The 19,943-nt window shown below is 40.6% G+C and overlaps 1 protein-coding gene across 2 annotated transcripts; it reads left to right on the top strand.

Moving 5' to 3' along the window:
- The first annotated feature begins 1,702 nt into the window (after positions 1 to 1,702).
- On the top strand, positions 1,703 to 18,863 carry pcdh10b (protocadherin 10b). 2 transcript variants are annotated; one of them, XM_047585354.1, is made up of 5 exons: positions 1,703 to 4,751; positions 5,794 to 5,852; positions 6,048 to 6,154; positions 12,298 to 12,455; positions 16,877 to 18,863. In XM_047585354.1, exons 1-5 carry the CDS (start codon positions 2,403 to 2,405, stop codon positions 16,928 to 16,930), a joined length of 2,727 nt encoding a protein of 908 aa, XP_047441310.1. In that variant the 5' UTR covers positions 1,703 to 2,402; the 3' UTR covers positions 16,931 to 18,863. The 2 variants fall into 2 exon arrangements, with proteins under 2 accessions (XP_047441310.1, XP_047441309.1); XM_047585353.1 differs by having other exon boundaries at positions 1,721 to 4,916.
- The last annotated feature ends 1,080 nt before the right edge of the window (positions 18,864 to 19,943 follow it).

Raw genomic sequence — 19,943 nt, 5'->3', positions numbered from 1 at the left:
TTCCCTCACCCTCCTAAGTGCCCCCCAGCTTCAGTCAGACTCTCTGAGCAGATAGTGATGCATGTCTGACGGCACGACTGACTAGATAGGGTTTAAAGAATATCTTCTTGGAGAGCATTGATGTTTCTCCTCCAGTGGCCTGTGCAGACCTGACAGTCTTCAGACAGCTTAGACCACACATCTTGGCTTCTGTGAACATGTCTGTGTGTGCTTTAATCATTGCATCTCATGGATATGTTGAAGTGCGGGTGGAGGGGGAAGACCACACTATCTAGGGAGTGTGTAATGTTGTAATTGTTCACTAGAGGGAGCACTCTGACTAGAAAGATGACGAGGAGATGTTTTAAGAAAAACAATTAAAATAACTAAAAAAAAAAAAAGGAAAAATCCCCACACATACTTGTTGACTTCTGGAAATTCATTTCATAAAACAATTGAAAATGTATAAAACTAAAATATTATATACCGGGTAAATGTGATTCTTAGTATTTCATCACACATAAAAGTATCACCCTCTCTGTCATTTGTATATTTCTCAAATAGCTAGTTTATAGCTTATGTTAGACTTTTTGAGCTGCCATTTCTTGTTTACAAAGAGGAACCTCTCTGTATATTTCATGCTAAAATAATTCTTAAGGAAATTCATGCATATTTGAGATTCTGCTTTATAGTTCATATGTGAAAAAAAAGTTCTTGTTCTTACCCATGGCTTCTTTATGTAATCAATACGATATCTTATCTTATTAATAAAATCACTACTACACAAACATCAGTTAGTTCGCAAATATACAAAATAAATAAATAAAATAAATTGTCTAATTTATGACTGATATTTTTCTGAATTGCCTACTCTTACGGAAAGTGGTGATTGTTTGAATTCAGGCCTACCGCATACAATGTTTACTTCCAGTTCTTTTATATATATATATAAATATATATATTATACTATATTGATCCACAAGGGAAATTGCTTGTTCACACACTCTTGAGTAAACACTGGTAAATAGAAAAATCAGTGTAAGATAGTTAAAAGAATAAAAATGAATTGAATTGAATTCAGTTTTATTTTTACAGCTTAAATAATAATCCAAATTGTCTAAAGATGCTTTGCGTCTGTCAGACTGAAATCTGATAAAATTAAAAAATCTACATAATATATATATTATAAGTACAAATGAAGAAAAACTAAATAAACTAGTATAAGCAAAAATAAATTAATTTACAAATGTACACAAATATACTATATACACACTCACTCGTCTGTGTACAACGGCCCATGTGCCGTGTTAACTAGAACATTGTACTTCACATTATTTTACATTATACTATCCACTCCTCTTGATAAATGAGACCCCGGCTTGCATGTGCACCACTAGGGGTCGTATGCGGTCCACAAATATGCCCCTTTTCGTGCATCACGTTACTGTGTGGCTGATAAACACTGTAATAACGTTACTACACTTAAGCTATGGCGCACAGCCTTGAAACCCATATATATGAATGCTAAATGTCACACCATGTGTATTAATTGGTTCGCTCAACGCTTACCTAATCTCACACGGGCCCTTCATTAATGTGTTCATTACCAACGTGCTTTACAGTGGGCAAGTGTGCAGGGGGATCAGAATGTGGCAGCTGAGAGTTAAAATCACACATACCCAGCTTGTCAGCTGGTTTTGCGTTTCTTTTGCGTAAGGTATTCTTGAGAGAAGCCTGTCTGAGCTCAGAGGGAGACAGTGAGAGGTAGAGAGGCAATGAGATAGACGTTGAACGTTGACAGTCAACCGCAGGAACCAATCAGAGAGAGCGTTCAGCGTGCTATACCGCCGTGGGGGCTGCGAAGGGAGGTGCGAGTTGGAGAAAAAAGCAAATAGTTGAGTGAACTGCATCAGTAGAGAGTGGAGTGGAGGAGGTAACAGTAAGAGAGGATCTTTCCAAACGGACACGGAGAGCTAGAAAGACAAGGAGATGCGTCTACGTTTCTTTTCTAACTAGGGACCATCACTGAAAATGTACATTTTATGTGTCTTATATGGATTATAATATTTTTTCCAACTTCTGTCCAGACTGGTTTCATCAGTTCTGTGGCGCTGCGATTTATTGGGATGTGCTCTTCGCCGGTACGCATCTGAAAAGCAAGGAAACAGAGCTAAAACAGAGAGAAAACTCGTTAAAACATTAGAAAAATTAAAATCCCTGACTTTTAAATGGGACCCATGTGTCCGGACGAATTAAACGTCTTTGGAGACTTTTGCGTATTTTGGAGACATTTCCGTTTGAAGTGAGATGGGTGAAGAGAATTGACATTTGGTTTATCAACACAGGATAAAGCTTACTGTTACTGATTTATTTTTATTTTATTTTATTTTATTTTGTACTTAAGTTTACTTGTTTCTCCGGAAATGATTGTGCTTCTGATTATGCTGTGCATCACGGATGGAGTGCACTCCCAGATACGCTACTCTGTCCCGGAGGAGGCAGATCACGGCACCTTGGTGGGAAATATCGCCGAAGACCTGGGACTGGACCTTACCAAGCTGGCCTCCCGCCGCTTCCAAGTGGTGCCCAGCTCTCGGACACCGTATCTGGAGGTGAACCTTGAGAACGGCGTCCTGTTCGTTAACGAGAAAATCGACCGGGAGCAGATCTGCAAGCAGAGCGCCAGTTGCCAACTCAACATGGAGGTGTTTTTGGAGAACCCACTGGAGCTATTTCGAGTTGAAATCGAGGTGGTGGACATTAACGACAATCCACCCAGCTTCCCGGAGACGGATATCACGGTAGAGATCTCAGAAAGCGCCACTCCAGGCACCCGTTTTCCCTTGGAGAGTGCGTTCGACCCGGACGTGGGCTCTAACGCTTTACGCACGTATGATATAACCACTAACAGCTACTTTTACCTCGATGTGCAGACTCAAACTGATGGAAACAAATTCGCTGAGCTTGTCCTAGAGAAAGCGTTGGACCGGGAGCAGCAGGCAGCTCACAGATACGTACTAACCGCTGTGGATGGGGGTCAGCCTCCTCGGACTGGCACCGCGCTACTGGTGGTTAAAGTGTTGGACTCTAACGATAACGTGCCGGTGTTTAACCAGCCCGTCTACACAGTCAGTCTTTCGGAGAACGCACCGGTGGGTACGCAGGTTATCCAACTGAACGCTACTGACATGGATGAAGGACTAAACGGGGAGATAGTTTATTCTTTCAGTAACCACATCTCTAACCGCATAAAGGAAATGTTCGGCATAGATCCGCGCACTGGGCGCATTGAGGTGCGCGGAGAGGTGGATTTCGAGGAGAGCGGCTCCTATCAAATCTTCGTACAGGCTAAAGATCTGGGACCAAATGCCGTTCCTGCGCACTGCAAAGTGCTAGTCAAAGTCACCGACGTGAACGACAATGCACCGGAGATCACCTTCAGCACTGTTACTGAGTCGGTGAGCGAAAAAGCCGCTCCTGGTACCGTCATCGCGCTGTTAAGTGTGACTGACCGGGACGCAGAGGAGAACGGACAAATCCACGTGGAAATCCTCGGCGATGTCCCGTTTAAATTAAAATCCTCTTTTAGGAATTATTTCACCATTGTGACTGATGGGCCGTTGAACCGGGAGCAGGCAAACTCCTATTCAGTCTCAGTTGTGGCGCGAGATAAAGGGACACCTTCACTCGCCACCAGTAAGTCCATCCGAGTCCAGGTGTCAGATGAGAACGACAACTCACCTACGTTTACGCAACCCATATATGACGTGTATGTGACAGAAAATAACGTTCCAGGAGCATACATACATGCTGTGACGGCTCTTGACTCGGACATCGGGCAGAACGCGCTCATCAGTTACTCCATATTAGAGTGTGACATCCAGGGCATGTCAGTAAAAACCTATGTGTCAATCAATGAGGAGACGGGCTATCTTTATGCGCTCAGGTCCTTTGATTATGAGCAGTTGAAGGAATTTACATTTATGGTCCAGGCCAAAGATGCAGGCTCCCCAGAGCTCTCCTCCAACACCACTGTCAAAGTCATCATTGTGGATCAGAATGACAATGCCCCCCTAGTGCTAGCTCCCCTGGGAAAGAATGGCACAGCCAAGGAGCTCCTGCCCCGCTCAGCTGAGCCAGGCTACCTCATAACCCGCATAGTAGCCATGGATGCGGATGACGGTGAGAATGCTCGCTTGTCCTACAGCATCCAGAGGGGGAATGAGAATGGCATGTTTAGGATGGACTGGAGGACAGGTGAACTCCGGACAGCTAGGCGGGTGTCAGCAAAGCGAGACACCCATCAGAAGTACGATCTGCTAATTGAAGTGAGGGACCATGGCCAGCCACCTCTGTCCTCCAGTTCCAGTGTGCTGGTGATGCTGGTGGATAGTGTGGCTGAAGGTCACAGTGGCAGAGACAGAGGAGGCACCAGCAAAGCCAAAGAGGGCACCCTGGACCTCACCCTCATCCTTATCATCGCCCTAGGCTCTGTGTCTTTCATCTTCCTCCTGGTCATGATCGTGCTGGCTGTGCGCTGTCAGAAGGACAAAAAGCTTAACATTTACACCTGCCTGACCAGTGATTGCTGTCTTAGTTGCAGCTCCTGCTGCTCAAGGCAGGGAAGGGCCCGCAAGAAAAAGCTCAGCAAATCGGACATCATGCTAGTGCAAAGTGCTGTTAACGTCAGTGGGACTGGTACGACTCAAGTCCCCGTGGAGGAGTCTGGGAGCTTCGGCTCCCACCACCAAAATCAAAACTATTGTTACCAGGTATGTCTCACTCCAGAGTCTGCCAAAACAGACCTCATGTTCCTTAAGCCGTGTAGTCCTTCTAGGAGCACAGACACCGATCACAACCCGTGCGGGGCCATAGTGACAGGGTACACAGACCAGCAGCCTGACATCATATCAAACGGCAGCATTTTATCAAACGAGGTAAGAGTCCTTCTCACACCTACCGTTAACCAGAAGTTAACATTCCCTTCCATTCAGAGACCCTCAGCATGTCTAAAACCAGATTCATAAGAAAGACCTTCCCATACACACAAGAAGCCTGGCTGATAACATTTAAATAAGTTATTACATGACAGTTACAACATGTGATTCATACAGGGGCCATTTCTATTCTGGAGGTTTTTCCTTCAGTTCAGTGGCATAACAGATAAGCAAATGGCTGTTGAGTGCTAAGCACAGTAAGACAGAGTGTCCTCTAACATGACTCATGTCGTCGCATAACTACGTATTGCGGACATTCTGCTGCCTTTTGTAAAGTCAGCACTGAAAAAGCAATGGCTGCATGTTTATTTGTTGTGCTCTCAATTCTTAGACATCATAAAACACAATTGGCTCAGAAGTATGTTCGTTCAGACGCTGCTGGTTGTAGTGGGATAATACAGTATATGGCTGCATGAGTGTGTGTTCATGATCCAATCCCCTGGGAGAGGAACGTTGCATTAAGCATACTGGTCACAATGTTGCTGAGTTGCACTTGAACAAAGATGTGCCTCTGGGCTGTGCCAGGCACCTAGCACTACATCATCTTCCACCTTGGCAACATACTGTATCTGTCGCGCCATGCTCCACCACCACTCTTTGGGAAAACGCACATCCTCAGACACATACTCAGCAGACACGACTGATACGTGTAACGGTTGAGCACTTATTTGATATCTAACATCAACCTGACACTGTGTGGGTCTCGTCATCCCTGGTTCAATGGGGGAAAATATATTTTTTCTGCCTTGTTCAGTGCGCTAACATGTTACATAATATTCTTGAGCAACGCACACTGAAAACCCTGTTTGTCTTTCAGACCAAACACCAGAGAGCTGAACTCAGCTACCTGGTTGACAGGCCGAGACGTGTCAACAGGTAAATATGGAAACAGATTGTCACTACAACATTTCTGCTGCTCAGTCTATCACACTCACTGATGATTTATGGCGGGGTTGTTTCCTGCTTCCAATTCCCTAACTTTCATTATCATGGTGATGCTCTGGGCCGCTGTAAGTTACAATCCAAATGCTAAGAGAGGTTCTGATGTAATTATGTTGTCTTTGGTTTCAGTTCGGCCTTCCAGGAGGCAGACCTGGTCAGCTCTAAAGACAGCGGCCATGGAGACAGCGAGCAGGGAGACAGTGACCACGATGCCACCAACAGAGGCCATTCCTCCGGTAAGAACTGGCATTGCGGGCGGCCTGTGTCTTTCTTTGCGACAGACTTATTGGAGATTTTAAGCTGCACGTTCAAAGGGAAAATTGGTGGAGTAGGATATGCTGATTAGCATGTGGTTACTTATCAGCGTGGATTCAGGAACAGATTGCTGGATGTGTATTCAGTGCCAAAATCAGGATCCTTCTTGTTCAGTTACAGCACACTGTGTAGGTGTGGAAAAATGAAAGATCATTTTAATTAGGGTTAACATCATACACGGTGGGAGTCAGCATCATCTGAGGTATTTCAGTGTGTGTGCGTTTATGCTCATGGTGTTGTTCTTTAAGACATTGTGATTTCTCTCTGGTGACACCGGCTGGTGCTTTTCTGTCATCATTTAAATTCCTTTTCCCTTTGAGCTACTTCTGAATTCTTCTGCAAACACTTCTTCTACTATTTGTTTCTGTCATTTCTGGCGCGGTATGATTTCACGTTGTCGAGCAGAAAAGGAACCCCAGATTTGCTGTTTATAAATACGCGGGGGTGTTAATGCACCCTGTGAGCCCGGTCATTCAGTCTGGATAACACTTGACGACATGTGACAAGGTTTTTAATTAGGCTGCGCTTACACCGAAGTCCTAGAAAGCTGAGCAAAGAGGTTGTGGGCATAGCAAACAAAACAGGGAATTCATTCGTTCATTAGATTAATTAATGCATTCATTCACGCCCTGACTCTCCAACTGCACTCCTTCCCTATTTATTTTCTCCCCTCCTCCCTCCTTGATTTTTACTAAAGGGACTAATCTGAGCTCAGACAACTGGGCCCCACTGAGTTATGAATGCTGGTTTTATGTCTTCAGTGCTGAACTTTCTTTGGTGCAGGTCCTCAAAGGACAAAGTTTGTCATCATGCCTGGTCGGCCACGCCAGGATCTCTCATGTCAAATGAAACTTGCTTGCCACCGCTACTGTCTTTCCAGTAAGCTTGGAGGGTTTTGCACAGAGCTCAGTAAATAGAAACGCAGCTGAACCTGATCGCTGTTACAACAGCCCTGGCTGCAGGTTTTACAGTTTCACCGCGGTGGAACATTTTTAGTCCAACTTGATACTCAGTTAGCTGCTTTATGTTGACAGTCTTCATGTGTTCTGTTTTGAGTGCATTAGTACATCATGTAAACAATTTATAATATAATTGTTATATAGTTGATGCTTTTTTTTTTTTTTTGCTTAGTTTGCAAGATATAAGCCATTTTCATCATTTAACAAAATTAACTAAATTACAAATAAAATCTATTTTGTCCACACATAAACATCCGCATATTACCTTTTTTTTTTAAAATAAAACACAAACCCATTGAGAGATTAAGGAAACTCTTCAGGGCAGGAACTAGTTAATAACATGCTGAGTAACAGCTACCTGCAAGCCTCGTAATAAGGTACAGGTGAATTAAACACAGCTTTATTTATAAAGAAGCTGCATATGACCACAGTATACATATATTATTATAGTTTATCAAAAATAGGTTTGTTATTGCTTATACCCAGCTAGATTCACAACTAAATCTGTTTTGTCTTCTTTTATACTTTAATTCTTAATTGTGATGGAGCCAGTCAGATGCTTTATGTCCAGTTTGAGTGTGTTAGTATTTCTTTCCCAGCCCCAACTGTTCATACAGACTGTGTGTGCCGTGCTGTACTTCTTGTTGTGAACGCCCGGCAGCATTTCACTGCTGACTTTGAATATACTTCTATGGCAAATAGGATACAGTTACTTAGCTGCAGAGTTATCAGCCAGCTTAGTGCCTTTGAAGAGATTATTTGCTATGCATTAAGTCTCGGTTTGATTAGGATAATTGATAGTGTGGCTTAGTGTCCCACAAATTTGTTGTTGCAATGCTGTGAAAAGAGCAATCTTTACTCTCTGTCTGTTAATTGAGTTCGCCAGCAGCAATGGTACACTTTCTTCTCTTTGACAGGAAACTACATAAATATATCAGTGACATGTTGTCTATGTAATCAGGTTAATTTGAGGTTATATCAAAACTAGATAAATACTACAATAATATTATGCTTGTTTTAAAGTGTTTCTAACTGCTGGAAACATATCTCACAGACCCCCAATGGTGCTGTTAGCTGCCTCTTAACTTCTTTGTCTTTTTATTTTGCCTTTTATCAGAGTGGTAACTGAGTTGAGCTCTTGTTTGGAGTAGCTGACCGCATTACTTTACTTACGCTGCTTCGCTGATGAAAAATCCACTTTGTTTTTAACTCATCAAGGATTCATTCAATTACTCACAAAGATTGTTGCTGGAAATCGACTGTAATGAACCGATGCCATTTAAAAGAATTTGATTTTTTTTTTGTTTAATTCTGACCTGTTTGGGTCCAATAACAATATAACGAACTCCTCGCCAGTCAGATGAATGCCAAGATTATTTTTAATGCATTAAAGTCTGCGGTGGAGAGCGACAGAGAGTGTGGGGGAGAGATGGAAGGATTTGCTTTAAAGGTCAAAAGCAGGATTCAGATGAATAAATACTGAATATAATGTGCTGTTATACACTGAGGTGTGTAGATATAATGGGTGTTGTAGCAATGGTTATTTGATGGCTGCGTAATTTCAGCAGGGATTTATATTTTAACTCACATACATAAATTACTGGTCATTTACCGCGCCGCGTTGAAGCCCTGAAATGAGTTACTTGCCCAGCAGCCGTGGATTATCATATCATCAGCTCATCATGTATTTCATTCAGTTTGTAACATTCTAATCAAATATAATGGAAAAAGTACTATGTTATCCAAAGACACAAAGTAGTGCACTTTGACTACATATTATGCTGTTACACATCTGGTAATAGCATAATATCATAGAATTCATAGTTCACTAGATCTATACTGAATCCACGTGATATGTAGGTTCTTTTGTTATCACTGTACAATATATATATATATATATATATATATACTGTATCTACTTCAATGTTAAATACAGTTGTTTGCACATAAGCCTTCTCTACACTCTGCCCGTCACACTCATTCTGTATGTTTTGTAGACTTTCATCATTCGTTTTCCTTTCCTGTCTTTATGTGCTCGTTTCCTATCTCACGTTATGAAAAAAAAAGTAAAAAATTTATATCGGAATTAATAAAAAAGTCAGAAAAATTATACCTCATTTGAAATAAAAACAGTAAATTTCCCTATGTTATTATTTGATGCTAATTATTGGCAGAAGCCCATAGGGAAGGATTTTATACCTTTTATAATGACGTACAATGTAGCATGTGTTCTAGAAGGACCAGATTTTTTTTATTTATTTATTTTTTTTTATAAAGAAAATATCTTTCTAATATTTTCGCTGTGAGGTTTATGGTTAGTGTTAAGTTATCTGTAGCATGCGTGCGGCGCATATTTTAGTTTTTAGAATTAAAATGGCCCTCCTGACACGTCCCTTAAGATCAACTGTCCAGCCCAGGGACCCTCGTCAGTGAACCCTTCTCTAGTCTCGCTATGCACTATTTATAAAGTACATTTGATCAATATAGTCAGTGTCATTCACTTGGAGAAAATTAAGTCATGGTGCTTATCCACTTTTCACTCCCCAACCCCACCCCACCCCCACTCACTTCTCTTTACGCTGCCGGGATGAATGCCTCCTTCGGTTTGCAGTTCACGTTGTCACCGTGGTAACAGCTCACTGATCAGTAATTCATTTTTCAGACCTCTGCATACCAATTACCAAATGAAGGTTATTATCGAGACTTTGCGTCTGCCTTGCAGTGCCATGCAGAATGCTAAAATGAGATAAGGTGTTGGCGAAGTAACGAGGGTCAACGTGCTTCATTACTCTTCCATCCATCTGACTCCTCATTGGCCTCTGCTTATGGGTGACTTAGTGCGAGACATGGTGCCACGGTTCCTTTTCATTCTTCCATACTCGGGCAAAGCTTCAGAAATCACAGAGACTGTTTGCTATGAGGAAATTGTTAGAGAACTACATGGACAGATAAGGGTAATAACCAAAACAATCTTTATTACCATTTTAATCAGAGTTCCATGTCCGTGTCTGTGCGTGCGCGAGGGGTTCAATTTTACAGCTGAAATGTGTCTATTCTTCTGATTCGATAAAGACTGCCTAATATGCCGGGGGAACGTGTAATTTGCCGAAATGTCAAGAAATATAGAGATGTCTTGATCTGGCTTTTTTTTCTTTTTTTTTTTTGCTGAAATTACCTTTTCTCTCTCTCTGTTTCTGTCTTTTCTCCCTCTCTCTGATCTCATCTGTCTCACAGACTGTAATAAACGCTCCCATTTTGAGAATTAACACAGCATCCATTTTGTCGTGGATGCAAAGTTCTGTGTCTTCCTTCAAGTGTTGTTTCTTTGCAGTCTAATATGCAGTGCTAACCATATGTGTAGGTGTCCTGATCCTTTATGTCATCACACACAGTTAGGTAGCTACATAAGGAGCTATATGAAAGCCTAATGTGATGGTGTATTTATGGCATGTTAGTAAATATTTCATAAGAAACCCTCTTGGTAGGAGACGAGGCAAATATCCAAGCTGTTAGTGACAGCAAGCCAAATTAATCTGCTTTGTAACAAAGCAAATTCCCCCTCTGCTGACCGCTAGAGACATACAACACACAACAAAACACACACACATTCTCTGTTTACTGGGACAGTAACAGTCTTAGCCTAATCAGTCTGTATTCAGGGGGATTAACAGCAGATAGCCCTAGTTGGACAGTTCAGATTGTTACCCTAAACACACACACATTCACAACAGGAGGATTTAGGCTTAAAAAAACATGCATATGCAGGATCTAGGCCCTACTGAAATAAACATATGGGGCAATGAAAACACAGTTTGGCTTAAGGCTTCTACACGGCCTAAATAGCTGCGCTGAAGAGCTAAATCTGTCTAATACTGGTCCCCTCTGCTCTTTGATAAAAATCAGTTTTGTCACAAGGGATTGCAGTCATTAAAACACCTCATAAATATGTAATCACTCAACATGAAAGAGCATGCCCAAACCTTTTTTTCAGTCATACCTGAAGGCTGCTTTTCCTGGAGGACAAAAGGCTTTGAAAAGGGTTGAGAGTGAAGGAACAGGGCAGAGGCAGGCTGGTAATCCAATACTACTGCGTTTGTGGTTTGGTTCATTTAATGCCCAGGCTAAAGAGAGCGTGAGCAGTTTGATGGCAAAGGCTCTGAAGACGGCACTCAACTCTCAAACACACGGCACACAGACAGCATTTACAGATGCTGTTAATGAAGGGCAAAATACGTGGCAAAAACTAAATTACAAGATTTTCAATGACCTCCACTTTTTTTTTCTTTACAAAATGTCCCTGCGTAGCACGTTAATACTTAAGAGTACTAATTACGATTGTTTTGAGTGTTTAAAATTAAGTCACTTCTCCTTCAAAGGCCCATTATCCCAAAATATATTACAAGATGTTAACCATAAAATAAAATATAAAAATAGCAGTCCCCAAACTCTGCTGCACCTTTTCATTATAATTTATACTGTGTGCATGAGAACTTTTACCAAATAGTAGCATTGAAATTATTGCTGTGAAAAGAACGACTATCACATATCAGCAACTATAATATTTAGTTATAGTCAATTAATCTAAACTGCAGCTGTAAAATATTGTGGTATGAAAATACTCAACTAATTATACGTTACAATTAGAGAGTAAAATGAGTTACATGAGTTAGGCCAAAGTTTATTTCTATAGCACATTTAAAAACCTCAGTTGACCAAAGTGCTGTACAAGCAATCAAAATAGAAATTAAATGATCCCCATTGTGTACAAGCAAATAAATATGAGCTAAATTAAGCTATAAAACATCAAATGATACAGGAATAAAAACTGTCTACAAAGCAGGGCCAGCGGTTCCATGAGGAATTTTCATTTATAGTGCTCCTCTCCAAGCGTGTGTCAGCAGTAGCCTTGGTGTGTCCGTTGCACACCACGCTATGACCTTAACAATGGTGACACAGACACTCTTGACGTGATCTAAACGATCTGCAAAAATACATTACATCAGACTGAGTTCTCTCTTTCTGTGTGTGCTTTGGTCCATATATTGAGTTTCATGAGCGTTTTATTCTCATGTTCTCCTTCTGACTTCCCTCTTTGTTTTCCGTAGGGGCTGATCTGTTCTCTAACTGCACAGAGGAGTGTAAGGCCCTGGGCCACTCTGATCGCTGCTGGATGCCGAGCTTTGTGCCCTCTGATGGGCGTCAGGGTCCAGACTACCGCAGCAACCTCCACGTGCCTGGCATGGACTCAGTCCCAGACACAGAGGTATTTGAAAGCCCCAAACAAACGGCTGATAGGTCATTCTCCACTTTTGGCAAAGAAACACCTTTCAGTCAACACCACCTCCAACACCACCTTCTCCAAAATCATCACGTCAACCACCACCATGGCTCCCTAGAGAGGAAAGAGTTGGAAGTATTTCTGCGTAGCTCCAGAGCACTTTATAACCCATCTTATTTAAGTGAGTATCCTGTTTTGTTCCAGTCTAAGCTTCTGCCCTCCCCTCTGATCTGGTGATCAAATTAGATGAAAAAGAATAAATTCCAAATTCAATTTGCTCCCTGGACTAGAAGTGTGAAATTCGATTTAGGTCTGACCCCTGTCCTCTCAGCCCTCTTGTCAGAATGTTTAACTAACTCTTCCCTCTTTCTCAAACATCTTCATTTTTGTCTGACTGTGATGATCCTATCTTACCTTACCCTACTGTCTCAATTCATTTCCACGCACACACACACACACACACACACACACACACACACACACACACACACACACACAGTATATACACAAACCTCTAACTCTTTGTGCATGCCAAAAGCAATTATAATCTGTAAGGTTACTGGGATGTGGGTGGAAATGTTAGAATTAAGAAAGGTCTTCGTTACACTAAAGACACCGGCATGCTCACAAAGCCTGGAAATGAAAAGTGGAAAAGTGTATGTTTTTTTTTTTTTTTTTGCATCACAGTCTCATTTAGAAGAAGTCACTGCATCGGATCAAAAACAGTTTGGGATAATTAAGTAGATTTGTTTGGAAGGCAGAGGCACACGTTTTCTCTGACTCTTATCCAGAGGCCATGGAGAGACACATTCTCAGCCACTGCAATTTGATGATGATACTTAATTATAATGTTACCAAGGAGCATCTGAAAATGCCCCCTCTCCCATAATCCGACACACCAAGTGGTAACTATAAAATTGTCACAGCTCTGCTGCATCGCTAGCCCTATCATTAAAAACTTGTTAAAGACAGCAGGTTTTTGTTTTTACCCCATTTAATGAATGTTTTACTCATTGACAGCCATTCTTTTATTTTTCAACCCTACAAACAAAGGAACAAATGGCACACATCAGACTGCCGTAGTTCTAATAAAAGCCTGTGAAACAGGAAAAGTATCTGGACAACAAAAAGCATGTATTGTCAAATAACAATAAGGATTTGTAGTAGAAATGATCACATGTAAACTCAGGAATATCACATTTACGGAACATGTTAGATTAATGCGATTAATTAAGTAATAATAACATAATAATAATGGATGGCCATTTATAATGCAGCTGTAATTGCACATTTTAGAATATTGATTATTATGATGGGTTGAGATAATTATGTCCGTGTTGTGACTGAGCAGCAGTGTAAGGCAACTGTAAGCATGTCTGTGTTGATTACTGCCAAGAACATAAGAACACCATCTGGGATATAGAAGGGCAAAATAACAAAGCAGGGTTAAATGCACAGATATATTCTAAGATATTCTAAAATGATGTGAACATTGCTGATGGACAGTAAATTTAAGACAAATATGCTACATACGGTGTATATCATGTTATTTACTCGCTGACACAGTTACACACAGCTGATTTAATAGTAGCTAAACATTTTGAAATTGTGAATGCCACAACAAGCATAGAACAGAGGTACTGTTCCAATACTATAATGATACGCTAATTTTTATTTAAGTTTGTTGCTGCCTTGATTTTGTTGAATAACAAACTACAAATTCAAAATTTTAGTTTCAAGAAGCATTAACTGGATCACAATTAATTTCAGCTACCTCTGACTATTTGTTGCGTCGCCTGTTGTTGTCTGTTCACATTTCTTTTTTTTCTTTTTCTTTTCTAAAATATAAAGACAAATTAATGACAAATTAATGACAAATGGCAAATTAAACACATATTCTATGCTGTTTGATTTTGACCAAACTATGAAATATGACATCAGTCAGCAGTAGTAGTAGTAGTAGTTATGCATTTTGGCGTGGTAGGGTGTGTTGCTCAATCCTGTGCCTGAAAGCCTATTGTGTAGACACAAAACCATTCTCACAGGGATCGCTTTATAATGCTGCAAAGACGAACCCCTCATTATGCTGTCATTCACAATAATCAAACAAAGTCGGAGTACTGTTGTCCCAGTGTGTGCTTTCATGAGGGATGTGTAATACTAAAGAGTTTCAGGCACATACTTTATTCCCCCCTGACAATCATCAGATAACTCCAGTCCAGCTGATCAGTCCAGATTACTGATCATGTGAGGTTAAGATTTGCTCGTAAACCTCCCAGACTTCTTGAAGACTCCATCAGAGCCATCCCAATTATATTATCAGTCCTGTATGACACTTTTTCTGTGTCTCCCTGGCCAGCCTCAATTAGATGGGTCCCTCCATATGAGGTCTTCCTGTGGAAAGGGAGTTTTTCCACCGTCACCTTTGTGCTTGACCTGAGGGTTTCAGACCGGTTTTGAGACAATTTGTATTGTTATTGGCACATACATAAAACCAAATCGAATTGAATAAAATTCACTTCTTAGTATTACAGTTGCTCTATTTCTTCCACTTCTTCTTCTGAAGTGCGGGTCAGTAGATCTGCAGCTGCTTTCCCGTGAAGTCGTGTGAGGTGGTGTTTTCAGTGCTCCAGGATGTGACAGTTATTAAAAAAAAAAATAAAAAATCCTATAGGGTGTGCAGGCTGGTATTTTCAAACTTGTTGCTTGTGCACGTTTGTGATTAGGGAAGTTTCTCCTTTAATGTGTGACACAGCCTGATTCCAAAATTGTGTAAGATCTTAGGACCCCTGTAGTTTAAGCCTGGTTTAAACAGTGGCGTGGCTGTCTGGTGCTCTGTCTTTCACAAAGACATTGATTCAGCTCTGTAGCTACCTCCGCTGTGCCCAACCCCATTTAGTTTCTGTACCTTTCACACAGAATAGCGGTGAAAGAATAAAGTTGTAACGGTTCCACCTTACACACGTGTGTGAAAACCAGCAATAATGATGATACTTCTTTAGCTTATGAGGCTATGTAGCTAGAAGACAGTCATGTTAACACTGTCAAATGGAATACAAAAACAACAATACATATGAATTGTGCAAATAATATAATTAAAATATAGTGAAAGTGCAGTTTTTGATGTATTACTCAGTAATTACTCAGGTTTTTATGAGTTCTATAAAGCTATAGAAAGTTATCTTGAAATGAAATAGAGAGCATAAGATGTGATTTTGCACAGAAAAAAGAACATTCAGGGTATAGTATCGCTATTTAAAATGACAATATTAGGTAAATAAGTTCAATTTAAACCTCATAAATGAAATTTCAAGTTTCAAATGTTGTGAGGTCTCGTCTCGTTCTTCCCAGGTACAGTCTCCAGTTAAAGCCACTGTGTCTGCTGCATGCTGTTCCCATTCTAATAGTTACCTCAGATGTGCTGATTATGCACTTGTGATGCAGCTCTTCAAATCAAGAGCTCCCAGTGTCTCTGTGTCGTTCAAACCACTCACTCCTTTCTCAAAGTAAATCCCTGTGGCTAATGCTAATGAGAAAGGGGGTAGTAGTGGGAGGTGGGTAATGGAAAAGAGGGAACAACACTCAGAGGGAAACCTGGGTGGGCGGTGGGGAAAGAGGGGCTGGAGTGGAGGAAGGGATGATATCAAGAGGATAAGGCTCTCTAATCTGCTCCAGTCAGCCAGTGACACAGAGATTCTTTTGTCCTGGGAGGTGCAGTCTCGGGCCTGGGGACATGTAAGTGTTGGGTGAAGAGGGGAGATGGAGATGGGATAGAGTCGTAGCCAGAGGCCAGAGATTACTGTCATCAAACTCAGACGTAGGGGTGGGTCACAGAGAAGGTAGGGCTCATGGATTAGGTCACACTAATACTAATCCATGTACTATATCTCAGCCCTTCCAAAATTCATGGCTGTGGGGTGGATAACACTGCTGGACTCTGGAATTGCTGATGATAGTCTCTGAACATGTAGGAGTTAGTCTCATTGATAAGACCCAGTCATTGTTTCTGATATTCTCAGTTTCAGTCCTAGAATTCTTGAGCAGTGTAGCTGTGACATTAGCCTGAGAGAGGTCAGACTCCAGTTTTTATTATTATTCCAATCTTATTGTCAATCTCGATTATTTCACCCTACCCCCACCGCTATTCCCACACCATACCACCACCCCATTCACATAAATCTTCATACACACATTATCCACAAGCCATTAACAGCACTGACTTAAAATAACCCACCCAATGAATGTGACACTTTCCACCTCTTTGTGTGTGTGTGAACCGTCTCTGAATGAGGCATTTTAAAAACTGTTTTTCTTCTTGTGTTCTATCACCCGTCTCATGCAAACTTGACACACCCACACGTATACACACACTGCTAACCGGGCTTTGTGTTTTCATGTGCTTGCAGCGAGGAAAGGGGTTTGCTAGCTCCTTTCGCGTGGACATACCAGAGACAGCGTGATTTTGCACAGTCGCTTCCTGGCAACCAAGGCTGTAAAAAAGGCGTCAAGATTTTGTTCTCTCCTGCCCTCACCTCTTCTGGCCCAGCAAAAAAATAAATAAATAAATAAAATGAAAATAAAAACAAACACAACGACACAGAGAAGGAGGAACAACCAGCTTAAAGAATTAAAAGGTCCCTTCTTCTTTCTGGAACTGCTTGCAGCACTGCCATGTTTTTGAGGCACATCAATCTTTGGATTAAGAGGCCGGACATGGAGGAGGTAGGAATATTTGGGTAGATAGACAGCCTTACTGGGAAAACCTGATTGTCTCAGCAGGACTGAGAAACTAACGGAGGAGGAAAGGCGTACGTTGGAGAGATACACCTGGGCTGATCTCTCTGTCCTTTTACAATCTGTGTGTGCCTGTTTACACCACTGATGTATACATCTTTGAGGGAAATACAACCAGACAAGAACTACATTCAAGCAACGAAAGGCAAGTCGAAATGAGAGCCACCCACAGAAACCGCCACTTAGCCCTTTAGGCGTTTGTACTCACAGAGTTACGCCAAATTGTACAGGAAAATCTGTGTGCATTTCAAAATGCAATATAACTCTTTTAGATCTTTCTATTCTGTTTGTGTGGTCAGGTAGGTGGAAAGGACTTTTTTCTTTAAAATTCTGCATTCATTTCACACCAAGTACTTTCAATAATGTGTGAGAATTGTTTACTGTACTCTTTTAAAAAGTTTCAAGATGAATATAAAACTATATAAATCTGTCTATATCTACTTGTTCTGAAGGTGTGCGGTTTGTTTGCAGAGTTTCACATTATGATCCAGAGGTTTGATTATTGTTTAAGCGCCCCGGACGATGGCTTGTTTGTCCCAGTGGAAGACAAAGAAAGACAGAAGATCCTTTGAAAATGTAGAAATGAAGTTCTCATTGTTTGACTTTCTTTCATTGTTTTCTACCAGTTTTGGCTATAGATAAACATTATGTCTGTAAGTGAAAAGGAGGGCATATTTTAGACTGAAATTAGTGGCAATTATGTGTCACTGTAACCAAAACTTTAAGGATCCATTTAAGAAACTGAAGAAAGCAGGATTAAATGCAAATAGTGTTGTACACAATGGCAAAGAAATTCAGTATACACACATTTCTTTCTCACACGTTACAAACACAAACACAAGAATATGCCAACAATAAACTGAAAAATTGTGAAAAAAGAAGGTGTTGTCTGCTTTTATTTTAACGTACATTCTGTCCTGGTCGTACAAAGCCAGGTTTGAGGAGGCCTGATTTGTTGGTATTTTCTTTACGTCTCCCTAGTTAATCCTGTGTGACAATGACAACAGGATCTTCCTCATTCCATTCATTAAAACAATTAACAAACATTAACTAATAATATTAGTTAGAGCAAGGGTTAAAGCACTGCTAAGAGTCACTGGCTCCATTATTCCACTTTGGGAGCGCTGGCCCTTTGGGCAATAGACAAGAAGGTCAAATGCAAAGATGAATAAAACAAACTTATCAATATACTGTGTTACCTGAAGCTGAGTATATTGAAGTCCTTTACCTGTGTTTTCAGGCTGGTTTACGTACAAAATATACAAGCTTGTGTTTATGGATTAAAACAAACGTGGTGGGTGCTGTATGCTAACATATTTAAGTGAATGTTCTGTATTAAAATGTAAAAATATTCAGTGAGTGAGACACTCTCCAGACCCAGTATTGTCCTGAGTGAGCTGATCAAAAGCGACCAGCTTAAAATTCAACTCACATCGTCATTCAACAATCTCTGTTTTAAATGGTTACCAGAACAGAGTGTGTCTGTACTGTGTCTGTTCAGTAGTGTACAGAACGTTTACATTTATTTTGTTTTTATAGGTGTTGGCAGGCAAAATCAAGTCTAAACAAGAACCAATAAATAAATGCAATTATCGTATATGAGTAGGCTATGTGTCCATCATTTAAAGTGTTAATTTGCATTGTTATTGATGCTATATAAAATTGAATTGAGTTTAAAAAATAAATAAATAGAAACATAACATCTAATTGCACACACTGAGCAAACATACTGGATCACCCAGAGTCGTATAAATACTGAGACTGAACAGGACCTAAGTATTGTTAAAAAATGTATACTTTGTGCAAATAATAATAATAGTAATAAAATTATAATTTGTTATGTTTTTCATTTACTGTTTTTTTTCTTCTTTTTTTCGTTTTACCACCTCATCCCTGAATATATCTGTGGTTGCTGTCCAGTGTTACATAAGTCTACTAGATATTTAGGAAATGTTTAGTTTTCATTATTATGAGGAACTACAGAGGTTTCGTTCATGTTCACTCTATCAGTGGAAGAATTTGCAGTATAGTTACGAGGCAAATCTGGGTGAAGCTCTGGGTCTTTAGCAGATGATGGCAGCACACCAGTACCACTACTGGGGCAAACATATGGTGGGTGTTTTCTCAGTCTTATGAGGATTGGTCATATGGTGAAGTCTGTAAACCTTTTACAAATAGATGTTTTATTTAAAGCCTTCTAGACAAATTGTGCTGTGTTCAGAGCCTTTACGATGTGGCGAGTAAAAACACTTTATTTTTGGTTGAGTTGTTCGGGCTTTCCTGTGGACTAATCTCAGATTACTTCAAATTAAAAATTGTGATTACCCCCTCAAATATGTGATAGCGGGTGAACACGACTTAGATTTCAGTATGTTGAATATAAAAAAACAGCTTTATCGTTCTTGACTGTTTCCTTTATCGCGTTGACATACATTCTGTTATCCACTCATTGCCTTTTACAACTGCTATGTAGATTTAAGAGATCGTGCATGTTTTTATCTGTCTGAAGAAGATATTGCAGTTGTAATCAGAAGCAGATTATAGTATTTACTGCTGATGATGAACTAGTACTGAGGAACACACACACACACCCACACACACGCACACACACAAGCTCATCCGTAGGCCTGTTTAATCCTCAAGTACACGCTGAATGTTCATTGATTTGTTCATCTGATG

This window comes from Mugil cephalus, chromosome 5 (genome assembly GCF_022458985.1).
Source record: "Mugil cephalus isolate CIBA_MC_2020 chromosome 5, CIBA_Mcephalus_1.1, whole genome shotgun sequence".
In the NCBI taxonomy this organism is placed as follows: Eukaryota; Metazoa; Chordata; class Actinopteri; order Mugiliformes; family Mugilidae; genus Mugil; species Mugil cephalus.
Note: the sequence above shows the minus strand (reverse complement) of the source record. Positions and strands in the feature narration are given on the sequence as shown.